General features: G+C 42.0%; 1 protein-coding gene across 2 annotated transcripts in view; it reads left to right on the top strand.

Annotated features, from left to right (window-relative positions):
• The window catches only part of hoatz (HOATZ cilia and flagella associated protein), a 63,230-nt gene extending 53,224 nt beyond the window's left edge, over positions 1 to 10,006 (top strand). Inside the window, exons 5-6 of one of the 2 annotated variants that reach the window (XM_072593512.1) lie at positions 5,782 to 5,834; positions 9,842 to 10,006. In XM_072593512.1, the coding sequence (XP_072449613.1) occupies positions 5,782 to 5,834; positions 9,842 to 9,911 (123 nt within the window). In that variant the 3' untranslated portion in view covers positions 9,912 to 10,006. The remainder of the gene's footprint in view (positions 1 to 5,781; positions 5,835 to 9,841) is intronic. The other variant, XM_072593513.1, reaches the window with a different exon arrangement.
• Positions 10,007 to 14,710: the final 4,704 nt, after the last annotated feature.

Here is a 14,710-nt window from a genome sequence, read left to right as displayed (position 1 = left end):
TATACATAAATAATCTGGAGGAAAGTATAGGTGGTCTGATGAGCAAGTTTGCAGATGACACTAAGGTTGGTGGAGTAGCAGATAGTGAAGGGAACTGTCAGAGAATGCAACAGAATATAGACAGATTGGAGAGATGGGTAGAGAAACGGCAGCTGGAGTTCAATCCTGGTAAATGCGAGGTGATGCATTTTGGAAGATCCAATTCAAGAGCAAACTATATGGTAAATGGAAAAGACCTGGGGAAAATTGATGTATAGGGCCATCTGGGTGTTCAGGTCCATTGGTCCCTGAAGGTGGCAATGCAGGTCGATAGAGTGATCAAGAAGGCATACAGCATGCTTTCCTTCCTCGGAAGGGGTATTTAGTCCAAGAGTTGGCAGGTCATGTTATAGTTGTATAGTATTTTGGTTCAGCCGCATTTGGAATATTATGTACAGTTCTGGTTTCCACATTACCAAAAGGACGTGGATGTTTTGGAGAGGGTACAGAGGAGGTTCACCAGGGTGTTGCCTGGTATGGAGGGCACTAGCTGTGAAAAGAGATTGAGTAGATTAGGATTATTTTCATTAGAGAGATGGAGGTTGAGGGGGGACATACTTGAGATCTACAAAATCATGCGAGGTATTAACAGAGTGGATAGCAAGAACTTTTTTCCCAGAGTAGGGGACTCAATTACTAGGGGTCACAAGTTCAAGGTGAGAGGGGAAAAGTTTAAGGGAGATATGCATGGAAAGTTCTTTACGCAGAGAGTGGGGGGGGGGGTGGGGGCGGGGTGCCTGGAATACACTGCCAGCAGAGGTGGTAGGGGCAGGCACGATAGTATCATTTAAGATGTATCTAGACAGATACATGAATGGGCAGGGAGCAGAGGGATACAGATCCTTGGAAAATTGGCGACAGGTTTAGATAGAGAATCTGGATCAGTGCAGGCTTGAAGGGCCGAAGGGCCTGTTCCTGTGCTGTAATGTTCTTTGTTTTTGTTCTTATCAAAAACTCCACTCCCCTCCTTCTCTTGCACCCACCCCCACCCCACCCCATGTGTACAACTGCCTCCTGTTGGTCCCAATCCCCATTAAGAATATTCTGTGCTCTCTCTGAGATATCCTTGATCCTGGCACCAGGGAGGCAAGACACAATTCTGATTTCTTGCTGTCGGCCACAGAAATGTCTGTCTGTGCCTCTGACTAGAGAGTCCCCTATCACAATTGATCACTTGGAACCCAACATACCCCTCATTATATCAGAGCCAGTCTGGGTACCAGAAACTTGGCTGTTCATGCTACAGTCCCCTGAGAGTCCATCATGCCCTACATTTTCCAAAACATCATACTTGTTTGAGTTGGGGATAGCCACAGGAGACTCCTGCACTACCTGCCTACCTCTCCTATCTTTCCTGGAGTTAACTCATCTATCTGACTCTATCTGAGGCTCTTTTCCTTTCCTATAACTGCCGTCCATCACACCCCCTAGTTTTTATGAATTCCTCATGGCCTCTAACTATCACTCCAAACAATCCATGCGATCTGATAGGATTTGCAACCAAACACACTTACTGCAGACATAATCATCATAACATGGAAGTTCTTCCTAACGTCCCACATCTGACAGGAAGAGCACATTACTCTCCTGAAGGCCATCTTTGTACCTTAACAATCTACAGAAAATAGCACAGTCTAACCGCTCCAGGCTAACTTAGTGCCTATGTTTTATATTTTTGAATTTTAATCGAGACAGATCTCAATAAAATGTATAACCAAAAAGAACCCACTCTACTCACTATTTAAAAGAAAAGACAGCTAGGGTACACTGAAAAACCATGCACTTATCTGCTGTTGTGCTGAGCTCTCCCACATACATTCCTCCAAATTTCGCTGTTTGGTGGTTTTTCTGAGACGCACTGTAATGTCCAGAAACACTTGAACTCAAACTGGCAGTAGCTGTGCTGATTCATTGCTGTGTCAGACAGCAGGGTAGGTTTACTTCTCTTTCTCTCACTGACAATGTGAACACTCCCTCTGTTCTCTTCCTCCTTTTAAAGTCCTGTTGTTCTGATTTTTCTCCAAAGTTCCAAAATAATGCAACATCTCATAAAGCAGTAACCCTTGAGCCTGTCTTCTATCATGCAAATGTGCTCCCTGGTGAGTGCTAATAATCATTGGGAGATTTGTCCTTGAGAGCTACGATTAGTGATTCCATCATTCCATGAAATACTGCACTGACATGAGGTAACTTTGGCATGTAGGGTTAAGGAGAATCCAAAGGGTTTCTACAAATACATTAAGGACAAAAGGGTAACTAAGGAGAGAATAAGGCTCCTCAAAGATCAGCAAGGTGGCCTTTGTGTGGAGCTGCAGGAGAAGGGGGGGGAATACTAATTGTGTATTTTGCATCAGTGTTTACTGTGGAAAAGGACATGAAAGATATAGCTGGTGACATCTTGAAAAATGTCCATATTACAGAGGAGGAAGTGCTGGATGTCATGAAATGCATAAAAGTGGATAAATCCCCAGGACCTGATCAGGTGTACCCTAGAACTCTGGGAAGCTAGGGAAGTGATTGCTGGGCCTCTTGCTGAGATATTTGTATCATCGATAGTCACAGGTGAGGTGCCAGAAGACTGGAGGTTGGCAAACGTGGTACCACTGTTTAAGAAAGGTGATAAGGACAAGCCAGGGAACTATACACAAGTGAGCCTGACGTCCTGGCTCCTGACGGGCAGGATATAAATGTATTTGGAAAGGCAAGGACTGATTAGGGATCGTCAGCATGGCTTTGTGCATTGGAAATCATGTCTCACAAACTTGATTGAGATTTTGAAGAAGTAACAAAGAAGATTGATGAGGGCAGAGCAGTAGATGTAATCTATATGGACTTCAGTAAGGCGTTCGATAAGGTTCCCCATGGGAGACTAGTTAGCAAGGTTAGATCTCATGGAATACAGGGAGAACTAGCCATTTGGATACAGAACTGGCCCAAAAGGTAGAAGACAGAGGGTGGTTGTGGAGGGATGTTTTTCAGACTGGAGGCCTATGACCAGTGGAGTGCCACAAGGATCAGTGCTGGGTCCACTACTTTTCATCACTTATATAAATGATTAGGATGTGAGCATAAGAGGTATAGTTAGTAAGTTTGCAGATAACACCAAAATTGGAGGTGTGGTGGACAGCGAAGATACTTACCTCAGATTACAACAAGATCTTGATCAGATGGGCCAGTGAGCTGAGGAGTGACAGATGGAGTTTAATTCAGATAAGGTGAGGTGCTGCATTTTGGGAAAGCAAATCTTAGCAGGACTTATACACTTAATGGTAAGGTCCTAGGGAGTGTTGCTGAACAAAGAGACCTTGGGAGTGCAGGTTCATAGTTCCTTGAAAGTAGAGTAGATAGGTAGATAGGATAGTGAAGAAGGCGTTTGGTATGCTTCCTTTATTGGTCAGAGTATTGAGTACAGGGGTTAGGAGGTCAAGTTGTGGCGGTACAGGACACTGGTTAGGCCACTGTTGGAATATTGCATGCAATTCTGGTCTCCTTCCCATTGGAAGGATGTTGTGAAACTTGAAAAGGGTTCAGAAAAGATATACTAGGATGTTGCCAGGGTTGGAGGATTTGAGCTATAAGGAGAGGTTGAATAGGCTAGGGCTGTTTTCCCTGGAGCATCAGAGGCTGAGGGGTGACCTCATAGAGGTTTATTAAATCAAGAGAGCATGGATGGGGTAAATAGATAAAGTCTTTTCCCTGGGGTGGGGGAGTCCAAAACTAGAGAGCATAGGTTTAGGGTGAGAGGGGAAAGATATAAAAGAGACCAATGCTTTCACGCAGAGGGTGGTACGTGTATGGAATGAGCTGCCAGAGGAAGTGATGGAGGCTGGTACAATTGCACCATTTAAAAGGCATCTGGATGGATATATGAATAGGAAGGGTTTGGAGGGATATGGGCCGGGTGCTGGCAGGTGGGATTAGATTGGGTTGGGATATCTGGTCGGTAAGAACGGGTCGGACTGAAGAATCTGTTTCCATGCTGTACATCTCTATGACTCTATGAAAGCAGTGAAGGTGGATAAATGTTTTAGCTTTCTTTTGTGATATTTGTAGGTGTTCATATTTCACAGCCTGAGGGCACAGGCCTCATCAACCAGCATCTTCATCCCTATATTCTCACTGCTTGGATAAAGCCCAATTAGTCTCTTTGAACTGTGGGTATATTGGAATGCAACCCCCTACTGCAATATTGATATTTTTGAGTACAGTAAATACAGCTCTTCCAACTTGTCAATATTTAAACTATGTAGCCTCCCTGCCACCCCCCACCCCGGACTGCCATATTGCCCTGCTGGGGAGGCAATGGTCTAATGGTATTATTGCTGGTCTATTAATGCAGAGACCCAGATAATGTTCCAGGGATCTAGGTTCGAATCCCACCAGAATTTGAATTCAATAAAAATCTGGAATTAATATTCAAATTATGACCATAAATCCATTGTCGATTGTTGGAAAAATCCATCTGGATCCGTAATGTCCTTCGGGGATGGAAGCTGCCATCCTTACCTGGTTTGGCCTACATGTGACTCCAGTCCCACAGCAATGTGGATGACTCTTAACTGCCCTCTGGACAATAAATGCTGCCTAGCCAGCGATGCTCTCGTCCTGTGAATGAATTTTAAAAAAAGCTTTATTAAGTGTGACTGTAGAAGCATGCACACCTCTGACTTCCTCTTCACTTTAAATATTGGTGTACACTGAGTATTGCTGCTGATAACTGGAAATATGCAGCTGTCTACTTTGTTGTAAATAGTTTGAGGTATGCTCTATTCTGTCCTTGATTGTGTATATTTTCAAGTATTCAGGGCCCACTTATGTGATGATATAAGGCAAATGATATCGTCTTTGTTGGCTGTCTGATATGATTGGGATGATGCTCAGTCCAGACCCTGTAACTACACGAATAGATTGGGTTGTTAAGTCACCTCTCTTTGGGCTGTTTGACCATCTGTTTTGGTAACAAAGTTCATTTTATGAATGCATCATATGTAAGTAGGACAGAATGATGTGTGTGTTTCAAAACAAATCCAACTTCGCATCTTTGTACTGTTCTTCTCAATGTAACAACACTAGATACTGAGCCTCTTTGTTATGTTCAGACTCAATTTTTCAACCATCCCCTTTGCTAGCCTCTTCCACTTCACTCAACATGAACCCAACACATCCTTACTTACACAGTCACTTCGCTTCTCACCTCAATGCTCACTAACTCTCATTAGCATCTATTCGAAGATCCTCATTCTCATTTTCAATCCCTCCATGGCCTAACTCTTCCTTATTGTCTCCAGGTATGTGCCTTAGCCCTGACTACAATTATAGCAAGTTAAAAATCACACAACACCAGGTTATAGTTCAACAGGTTTATTTGGAAGCACTAGCTTTTGGAGCACTGCTCCTTCATCAGGTGGTTGTGGAGAATAAGATTGTAAGACATAGGATTCTGTGTGTGATTTGTGTGAATTGTGGGATTTTTAACTTTATACACCCCAGTCCAATACCAGCGTCTCCAAATTACAATTGTAGCACACTTCTTCCTCCATTCTAATGTTAACCATATTATCTGCAACCACTATCTTGTGTTTGACTTTTACTCCAAACTAAACATACATACTCTCAGCCACTCTATCTCTACACCTCTGTCTTTACCTGTATCTCTACTGGAAGTCAGATTACTGTATTGGTTTTTTTTGGGTAAGACTGAGTATGAGTGATTTAAATCACTTACAACTTTCTCTTTCACAGAAAGAACTATTGGCTCTTCCATATAAACCAAAAAGAATGACACAATCTCCACCGTAAGTGTTGCTACACGCCATTTTTAATCTGTAATGGAATACGAAGAAGCAGTGTGTTATAATTAATCAACAATGTTTCCTTTTTCTGTGAGCATCATTCCATGATATCCTGGTCCAGAATGATTATTTCCCAAACCATTACAGTTTCAGTTAATGTATTCTTCATTCCCTGCTCTACTGTACCTTGTAAAACTTCTTGAGAGATTTTACTCTAAAGTAATTATTGAGTAACAGTGCAAGCTTGATTAACTGGATGGTCTCAGTCTGTGCTGTAAGTTGCATCATTCTGCGTCATTTATGATGGTGATTATTGTTTTTGAGAAAATGGTAAAAGCAGAGAGAAAACAGAAGATTTTGAAAAGGGAAGAATAGGGAGGGCGCAGTGTGGAGTTGATATAATGGAGTCAAGGATGGAACAGTTTTTAAAAACTGGGCACATTCACATTTGACAAAGAAATGAAACTCAAGGTGACCTGACAGCTTTATATGTCATACCTTAACAATTAAGAAATTTGTGCAAATCAGTTCAATGGTCCTTGTCTGCAGCATAGATTGAGATGATTATTGAGCTCATTGGGATTTGCTGTCGTTGATATCTCTCTCTCTCCTGGAGTTTTCCATTTCTTTGTAGGAAACACAGAATGACTGGTTCACAAAATCTAAAGTCTCTCACTTACTAGGCAAAAGCAACAGCTTGCAGCAATGGGTGAGAGAAAATAGACTGGCTTTCTTTAGGCTTTAGCTAGCTTTTACTACAGATAGAATGACTCTAATTTCCAGAGGTCCGATGGTTTCTCACTATAATCATTCACACCCACAAGCTGTTCATCCAGATAGGAGCCAATCACACAGTTGTTGTCATTTAAAACTAGTCACCACTCCACAGATTAGTCAACTACTTGTTACATCTTGTAAATTCCCCATGTGTCCACTTAATCTACAATAAACATCATCACTCGTTCTCCAACCGAGCCTCTTCAGGAGTACTATGTGCAGTTAGAGGAAGGATATTATGACGTTGGAGAGGGTTCAGAGAAGATTTACCAGGATTTTGCTGGATGTGGAGAGTTTGAGCTATATGGAGAGGCTGGATAGTTTTTCATTGGAGCATAGGAGGTTCAGAGTTGACCTTTTGGAGGTTTATAAAATCATGAGAGGCATAGATACGGTGAATAGCAAGAGTCTTTTCCCTAGAGTGGGTTGAGTTCAAAAGTCGGAGTCATATTTTTAAGGTGAGAGGAGAGGCTTTAAAAAGACCATGAGAGGCAACTACTTTTACACAGAGAGTGGTGAGTGTGTGAATGAACTGCCAGAAGAAGTGGTAGATGTGGGTACAGTTACAACATTTAAAAGACATTTGGATAGGAACATAAATAGGAAAGGTTTGGAGGGATATGGGACAAATGCAAGTGGGTGGTATTAGTTGAGTTTGGGAACATGGTCAGCATGGACTGGTTGGACTGAAGGGTCTGTTTCCATGCTGTATGACTCTATGACTATGACTCTATCACAAACAACAGTAGAAAACAGCACTTGAATTTAATGATGCTAACCTGCTTTTAAAAAGTGTAGCAACCCTTCTAAAGTTGTTTTTAAAAACAATCCATTTTCCCATTTCAGTCCACAGTCAAAAGTATAGAAAAATAAAAAGTTACAGTCTTTACACTTTGTGTCTTCCCCTGTATATCCTTCTCTTCTTGAACCACTGCTCCAGACAGTATTTCACGTGGACTGCAGCAGTTCAAGGAGGCAGCTCACTACCACTTTCTCAAAGGCAACTAGAAACAGGCAATAAATACTGAGCCTCAGCCAGCAATGCTGTCATGTCATGACTGAATTTTTAAAAAGTTAAGCCAGAAACAGGATGTTGAAGTAAAAGAACTGAGCCTCAGAAACCAGCAGTGTGGGAAAACATGACCAGATGAGAAAATACGCCTATAACTGAATCAGCATTGTGAAAATTACTTTCCAATGCAGAATCCTGGTCTCTAGCTTTCAGTCTCAGTATCTATAACTCTGTCACGTTTTTCACAATAGGTCTCCATCTGTTTCACTTCCACTACTCTTTAGTCCACTCTGTCTCAGCCTCTCTCTGTGACTCTGTCTACTGTGAGCTGGCGGTAGTGAACTACGTTTAACATTTATTGTTTTCTTGATTCTCAGTGAGTGTAGTTTGAGAGGACAGCCTATTGCAAGGTCCTGTTGTGGGAGGACAGCCTATTGCAAGGTCCTGTTGTGGGAGGACAGCCTATTGCAAGGTCCTGTTGTGGGAGGACAGCCTATTGCAAGGCCTATACCTTTTACCAAGATTCTCGAGCTGATGAGTGATCTATGAGGAAACCATCTGGTTTTTCACTTCCTCTTTTACAGAAGAATGAGATTTCTTCTTTCTGCCATTGTGTCCAAAGTGTAAACAGAGTGTCAGAGTTGCAAATGCAGACTACCATTGCTGTAGGTTTTAGAGGTCAGCTCAATGCATCTTTGTTCAATTCATTCAGGCGTTTCTGGCTGGGTCAACATTTATTGACTATTCTTAGTTGCCCTTGAGAAGGTGGTGAGCTGCAGCCATAGTGCATTTGCTGTAAGTAATTCCACCATGTCATTCGAGAGAGGGAGATCCAGGGTTTTGACCCAATTCATTATTTAGTATTCTGAATAAGCTTTCAGTTTCACAACATCCCACTTAGTGAGTCCAGATGTACAAGATGTGAGAATTCGCCTCTCCTCTCCTGACATTCAGCTTCAGTTGTACAGTAGCGAGCTCACTAAAATGGGAAGAAATACTTCAGTAATAGATTCCCAAAGGAGCCTGGAAGTAAACACAGTGCATGATTCAATCTGAACTTGGTTTGTGCTAACCTCAGCTCCCTAGAAATGCTGTAGTTATACAGCAAATGCATCGGTGGAGGTACCTGAGTGATATTGAGTGGTTCTCAATTATCTTGGCCATGATGACCATACAGATAAACAGCCAGACAGCACAACAGCATCTAAGCATAGATAAAGACCATAAGGTATAAGAGCAGAAATAGACCATTCGGCCCATCGGTCCATTCTGCCATTCAATGAGATCATAGCTCATCTGATAATCCTTAACTTCACTTTCCTGCGTTTCCCTATATCCCTTGATTGCTTTACTGTTTCTAAATCAGTCTGGATATAAGAATAATTAATTACACAGGGCACCAGGATGCAGGAGACAACACTTGCTCCTGACCTGACCCCTCCACCATGAGTCCTTACAGCCCCCTGAATGTTATCAAGGAACCTTCAGGACTGAAGCAAGAATGGTTTATTTTCTGCCTGATAAGTCTAGTTTGTATGAAATCATTTCTTAAGCACATAAAAGTGGAGAAGCTGACTTGCTGCAAAAGGTACTGGGATCAGCATTTTGCAGCTAAATGGATTAGGAGGAGAAGTGTTTGAAAGTGAGGACTCCCTGACAGCACAATGAATAATGTAGTTACTGTTTTTTACATCTTATTTAAGGTTTGACAGTTCAACCTTCGCTGATTCTGCATTGGCCCTAGGTCAGGAACCACACTGAACTGATAGTGTGATAAACACGAGGGTGACATTAAATTCCCTAGTTGTGACTGATTGTCATGAGTTGCAGTCCGCAGTCTGCCAGCTGTTTGTGGGGCCTATAGCTGAATTAGTAGTGACTGAGCCTGCATGACAAACCAGTAATAGACCCACAACCCTAATTGACATTTTGTTTGCCTTTGCAATAAGAAAAACATAAGATGTGTGCTTCTTTCAGCCATTGACTTTCTTCCTATGCAATATTCTTCCTCAGGGCTATTGATAATATTAGTTTTTCAGTCTCTGAGGCCACTTTCATGCTTGTCAGCCTGTTTTCATTTACTTCTCTTAGTATTTGCAGAGGAATAACTCCAGGACTAAGCCACCCAACACTGTACACACCATAGTGTAAGGAACAAGGGCTCCTTGTGCCTACCTGCAGCCATTCTACTGCATAACATGTCACATCTGATTGCTTACAGAAAACCTGCATGCCCAGAGACCAGCAATGAGGCTGAGGAGACCTATCAGATCTTAAGGCAGTTTGACTGAATATTCAGCAAATATCTCGGAGACAAAGTGATATCTAAGTGCAGATGAACTTCTTCCCTGATTTCAATAAATACTATGTTTTCTTTCAGCTGTAACTGATTTGTCTGTTCATTTGTCTGTCCAGTAGTTCTGCATTTCCTCTGAGAGTCACACAGCTGGTACAACTCCTGTGCCTGGGGAACATCAGTCATGTATTGAAGCTGGCTGTTCAAGACTCAAGACATAGCTTGCTTCTAACCAAGCAATAATTCCGTGTGCCTAACCTAGGTGGTGAATGTTGGCAAATATTCAAAATTGTGAGGAATCATAGTCAACCATTGCTGCAGCTATTTTTAGACAATAAGGACTGCAGATGCTGGAAACCAGAGTCAATAGCTGTGAAGCTGGAAAAGCACAGCAGGTCAGACAGCATCCGAGGAGCAGGAAAGTCACCATTTCAGGCCAAAACCCTTCAGGTTGCTGCCACTTGTTTTGACACACAGCTGAGCCCCTGGTCTATGGCTCAGAGAGAAGATCAAAACTAACTTTTAAAAACTCATTTTTTTGCAATATCTCCTTTTGGCTACAGTCTACGTACTGTTTATTACTGGATATTTTCTTGAGGTCTTGTGTGGGCAGGACAGAGACATATATGCACACACCAAACAGACAGGTCCATGGTACACGCTATATTTTGAAAAAGCTTAAACTCTGTATTGTCTATTTCCTCACGGGTTGTAACAGTCTGATTTGCTCATAGGGGAGAACAATGTGGCATTTTTACATTATTCTCAGGTTAAATTATTGACAGCCAAGCCTGTGTAGGTCTGAGCAGCTATTTCTTTTTGTAGACATAATTAAATCAAGAATGCATAGTCTTGACAAGTACTTTTTATCTCTTAAGATCAGTGTTGATTTTTGACAGTTTATTAGATGGTTCAGTTTGATGACCAGTCTAGCAAGAAAGCAGCATTGCTAAACACCAGGAAACCTTTGGTAAAGTTAGTTGAGATTTTAAGTTGAAATCAACTAAGCAGCACCCATCACAAACAGGAGATCCAGGGATCAATGTAACCAAATCACACAAAACACCCATAAAGTTCTCATTTGGATTACAAACATACTAACTCCTGATTTGGAGATGCCGGTGTTGGACTGGGGTGTACAAACTTAAAAATCACACCACACCAGGTTATAGTCCAACAGGTTTATTTGGAAGCAGTAGCTTTTGGAGCACTGCTGGTGTGTGATTTTTAACATTTCACTAATTCCCAGGTGTGACTCAATGGTAGCACCTCATCGATGAATACGAAGGGCAACATTTTCCCTCATCCAACATCAGTATTAAAACTGATTACGGACAACTTGTTTCATTGCTGTCATCATAACAATGCCAATATTTCCTAATATATTCCCCCCAAATATTAGTTGTGTCAAGCAGTATGGACATTGTCGAAATGTGAGCTGTGTAATTGACCACCTCTTTACAACTCCACAAACAAAACTAGGGTTTTCTTTGCTACTTTGAAAATATTTGAGAATTAGGTTTTTTAAAAATTCAAGTGCTTGGATAAGATTCACCATTTGAGATGAATTATCTGTATTGACCCTGCATAATTCGTTTCTGGCACCCTAGCCATTTCTGACAATTGTATACAGTATTGACACTCCCACCTGTAGATTATCCTACTCAATTATATACCTTATTCACTTTGCAGAAATGCTGCTAATTCACAATTCAGGCAACCAGTGATCAGATCATAAAAAATGGGAATAGAATATAGGTAAAATCATGACACATTGTATATAGAGCTAATATTGCTTCAATAAATCAAGCACTTAAAAACCTCCAGCTCTCTGTTTACCTACATTCAACTAAATATTATTTCTCCATAATCTGTGGTTAGGAGCAGAATGAAGCTGAAAATTAACAGCGAAACCAGTAGCCAGATCCAGGGTAGGAGACTAGAGAGTGTGGTGCTGGAAAAGCACAGCAGATCAGGCAGCATCCGAGGAGCAGGAGAATCGACGTTTCGGGCAAAAGCCCTTCATCAGGATAGGAGACTGTCATTTCTCATCAGTGCTGAGGAGGACAGTGGACTGATTATGACTCCAAAATATTTTAAATGTTACAGGAGATCAGTGAAATAAAGAATTTAAGTTTTATGATATACAGGGGACCTCGATTATCCAAACGTGATGGGCAGGCATTATTTCATTCGGATAATCGATTATTCAGTTAATCGATTAAATGCCTTTCCTCTGCGGCTCGGAGTTTTTGAAGTCTGCTCCCCGTTCAGGAGACTGCAGCAGCACACAGCATGCAAGGCACCTGCCCCCTGCCCACCCCCAACACTGCCCCCGCCCCCTCTCCGGGGCACCTGGAATGTACACCAACGAAACTGCTGCTACTGCTGCCTTTGTGTGGTAAGTCTCCAAATAGCATACACACAGCCGCACGCACAACTTTTTACTGCAACTTTTTTGACAGGTTCCAAGTTTGCCCTGTACTGGACAATGTTGGAAAGATTATCTGGGGAAGGGGGGTGTGGTTTAGGGTAAACCCCTCTCTCGAACATCAGGGAAGGTGTAGGGAGAGAGAGTGTGGGAGGTCAGTCATTTGGAGACGGTGCCTGTTACTAAACAAAAGGCGCAATTCCTGTTGGAAACATGTCTTTGATCTAATGTTTCTATCGGGACCTCAAGATCTCCTTCGGATAATCCGATTTTCAGATAATTAGCATTCGGATAATCAAGGTTCCTCTGTAGACAATGTGTCCAGAACAGAAAGTAACTTGCTAATTTGTGCCAGTCACACAAAGAGGAAGTGGTCAAGCGCAGGAGCTATGGTTTACTAAGGAAATTGAAGCTCATATTAAGTGGAAGAAGGCTTATGTTAGGATGATATGTGAAGGTTCAGTTAGGGCGCTTGAGAGTTACAAGTTGGCCAGGAAAGACCTAAAGAGAGAGCTAAGAAGAGCCAGGAGGGGACATGAGAGGTCATTGGTGGACAGGATCAAGGAAAACCCTAAAGCTTTCTATATGTATATCAGGAATAAAAGAATGATGAGAGTAAGATGAGGGCCAATCAAGCATAATAGTGGGAAGTTGTGCATAGGGAAGTTGTGTCAGAGGAGTTAGGGGAAGCGCTAAATGAATATTTTTGGTTAGTATTCACACAAGAAAAAGACAGTGCTGTCGAGGAGAATACTGAGAAACAGGCTACTAGACTAGATGGGATTGAGGTTCACAAGGAGGAGGTGTTAGCAATTCTGGAAAGTGTGAAAATAGATAAGTCACGTGGGCCAGATAGGATTTATCTTAGGATTCTCTGGGAATAGCGAGTTTTGAGAAGATTTGTAGCTCAGGTTGAGGTTTTAGATGTATGTTTGCTCGCTGAGCTGAAAGGTCCATTTCCAGGCGTTTCATTACCTTACTAGATAACATCTTCAGTAAACCTCATGAGAAGCAATGCTGAAAATTCCTGCTTTCTATTTATATGTTTGGGTTTCCTCGACGGTTGTTGATATCATTTCCTGTGGTTCTTAGCAGAGGCTTGAGCAAACAGCTCTGCCAACCATCCAACCCAAACTCTGGGTCCGCTACGTGGATGACACCTTTGTCATCACTAAACAAAATAAGTTAGAGGAAACTTTCAAGACCATCAATAATACCCTCACTGGCATAAAATTCACTAAAGAGGGGGAAAACAACAACAAACTGCCATTCCTAGATGTCACAGTAAAGCGAACAGTCAATGGGGAACAGTCAACAGCGTCTACCGAAAACAAGACATACGGACCAAATACTGAACTACAGAATCAATCATCCCACACCCACAAACGAAGCTGCATCAGAACATTATTTCAACGAGCCAACACACTGCAGCACAAAGGAACTATACAGAGCAGAGGAAAATCACCTATACCATGTATTCAAAAAGAATGGGTACCCAATGAACACATTCTGCTGATTTCTCAGCAACAAACCCAAACAAGCAGACAAAACACATCCAGAAACCCTAGTCACTCTCCCCTACATCAGACATCTCAGAAATGATTGCCAGACTACTCAGACCCCTTGGCATCATGGTAGCCCACAAACCCACCAACACACTAAAACAGCAGCTAATGAACTTGAAAAACACTATACAGCCAATGAGCAAAACTAACATCATTTACAAAATACCGTGCAAGGACTGTGACAAACACTACATTGGACAACAGGCAGAAAACTAGCCACCAACTAGCCAAAAAAGACATGACCCTCTCTCACTAGTATCCTTACATACAGATGAGGAAGGACACCACTTCTACTGGGACAATACATTCATCTAAGGACAAGCCAAACAAAGACATGCACGAGAATTCCTAGAAGCATGGCATACCAACCGGAACTCTATCAGCAAACACATCGAGTTAGCCCCCAACTACCACCCCCTGAAAAAAGGAATAGGAAGTGACTTCACCACAGGAAATGACATCACCAACCCAAAGACACCCAAACATATAAATAGAAAGCAGGAATTTTCAGCACTGCTTCGCGTGAGGTCCACTGAAGATGTTACCTAGTGTGGTAATGAAACGTCTGGAAATGAACCTTTCAGCTCAGCGAGCAAACCTACATTGAACATTCTCTGGGAAGCCAGGGAGGAGATTGCCAAGCCTTTGGCTTTGATCTTTATGTTGTCATTGTCTACAGGAATATTGTCAGAAGACTGGAGGACAGCAAATGGAAAGGGTTATAAAAGTTAGTATTTATAATCGTCTAGAAAGGAATAAGTTGATTAGGGATAGTCTACACGGTTTTGTGAAGGGTAG

Source organism: Chiloscyllium punctatum, chromosome 23 (assembly GCF_047496795.1).
Source record: "Chiloscyllium punctatum isolate Juve2018m chromosome 23, sChiPun1.3, whole genome shotgun sequence".
Taxonomy (NCBI): domain Eukaryota; kingdom Metazoa; phylum Chordata; class Chondrichthyes; order Orectolobiformes; family Hemiscylliidae; genus Chiloscyllium; species Chiloscyllium punctatum.
This window is presented reverse-complemented; position numbering and strand designations above follow the sequence as displayed.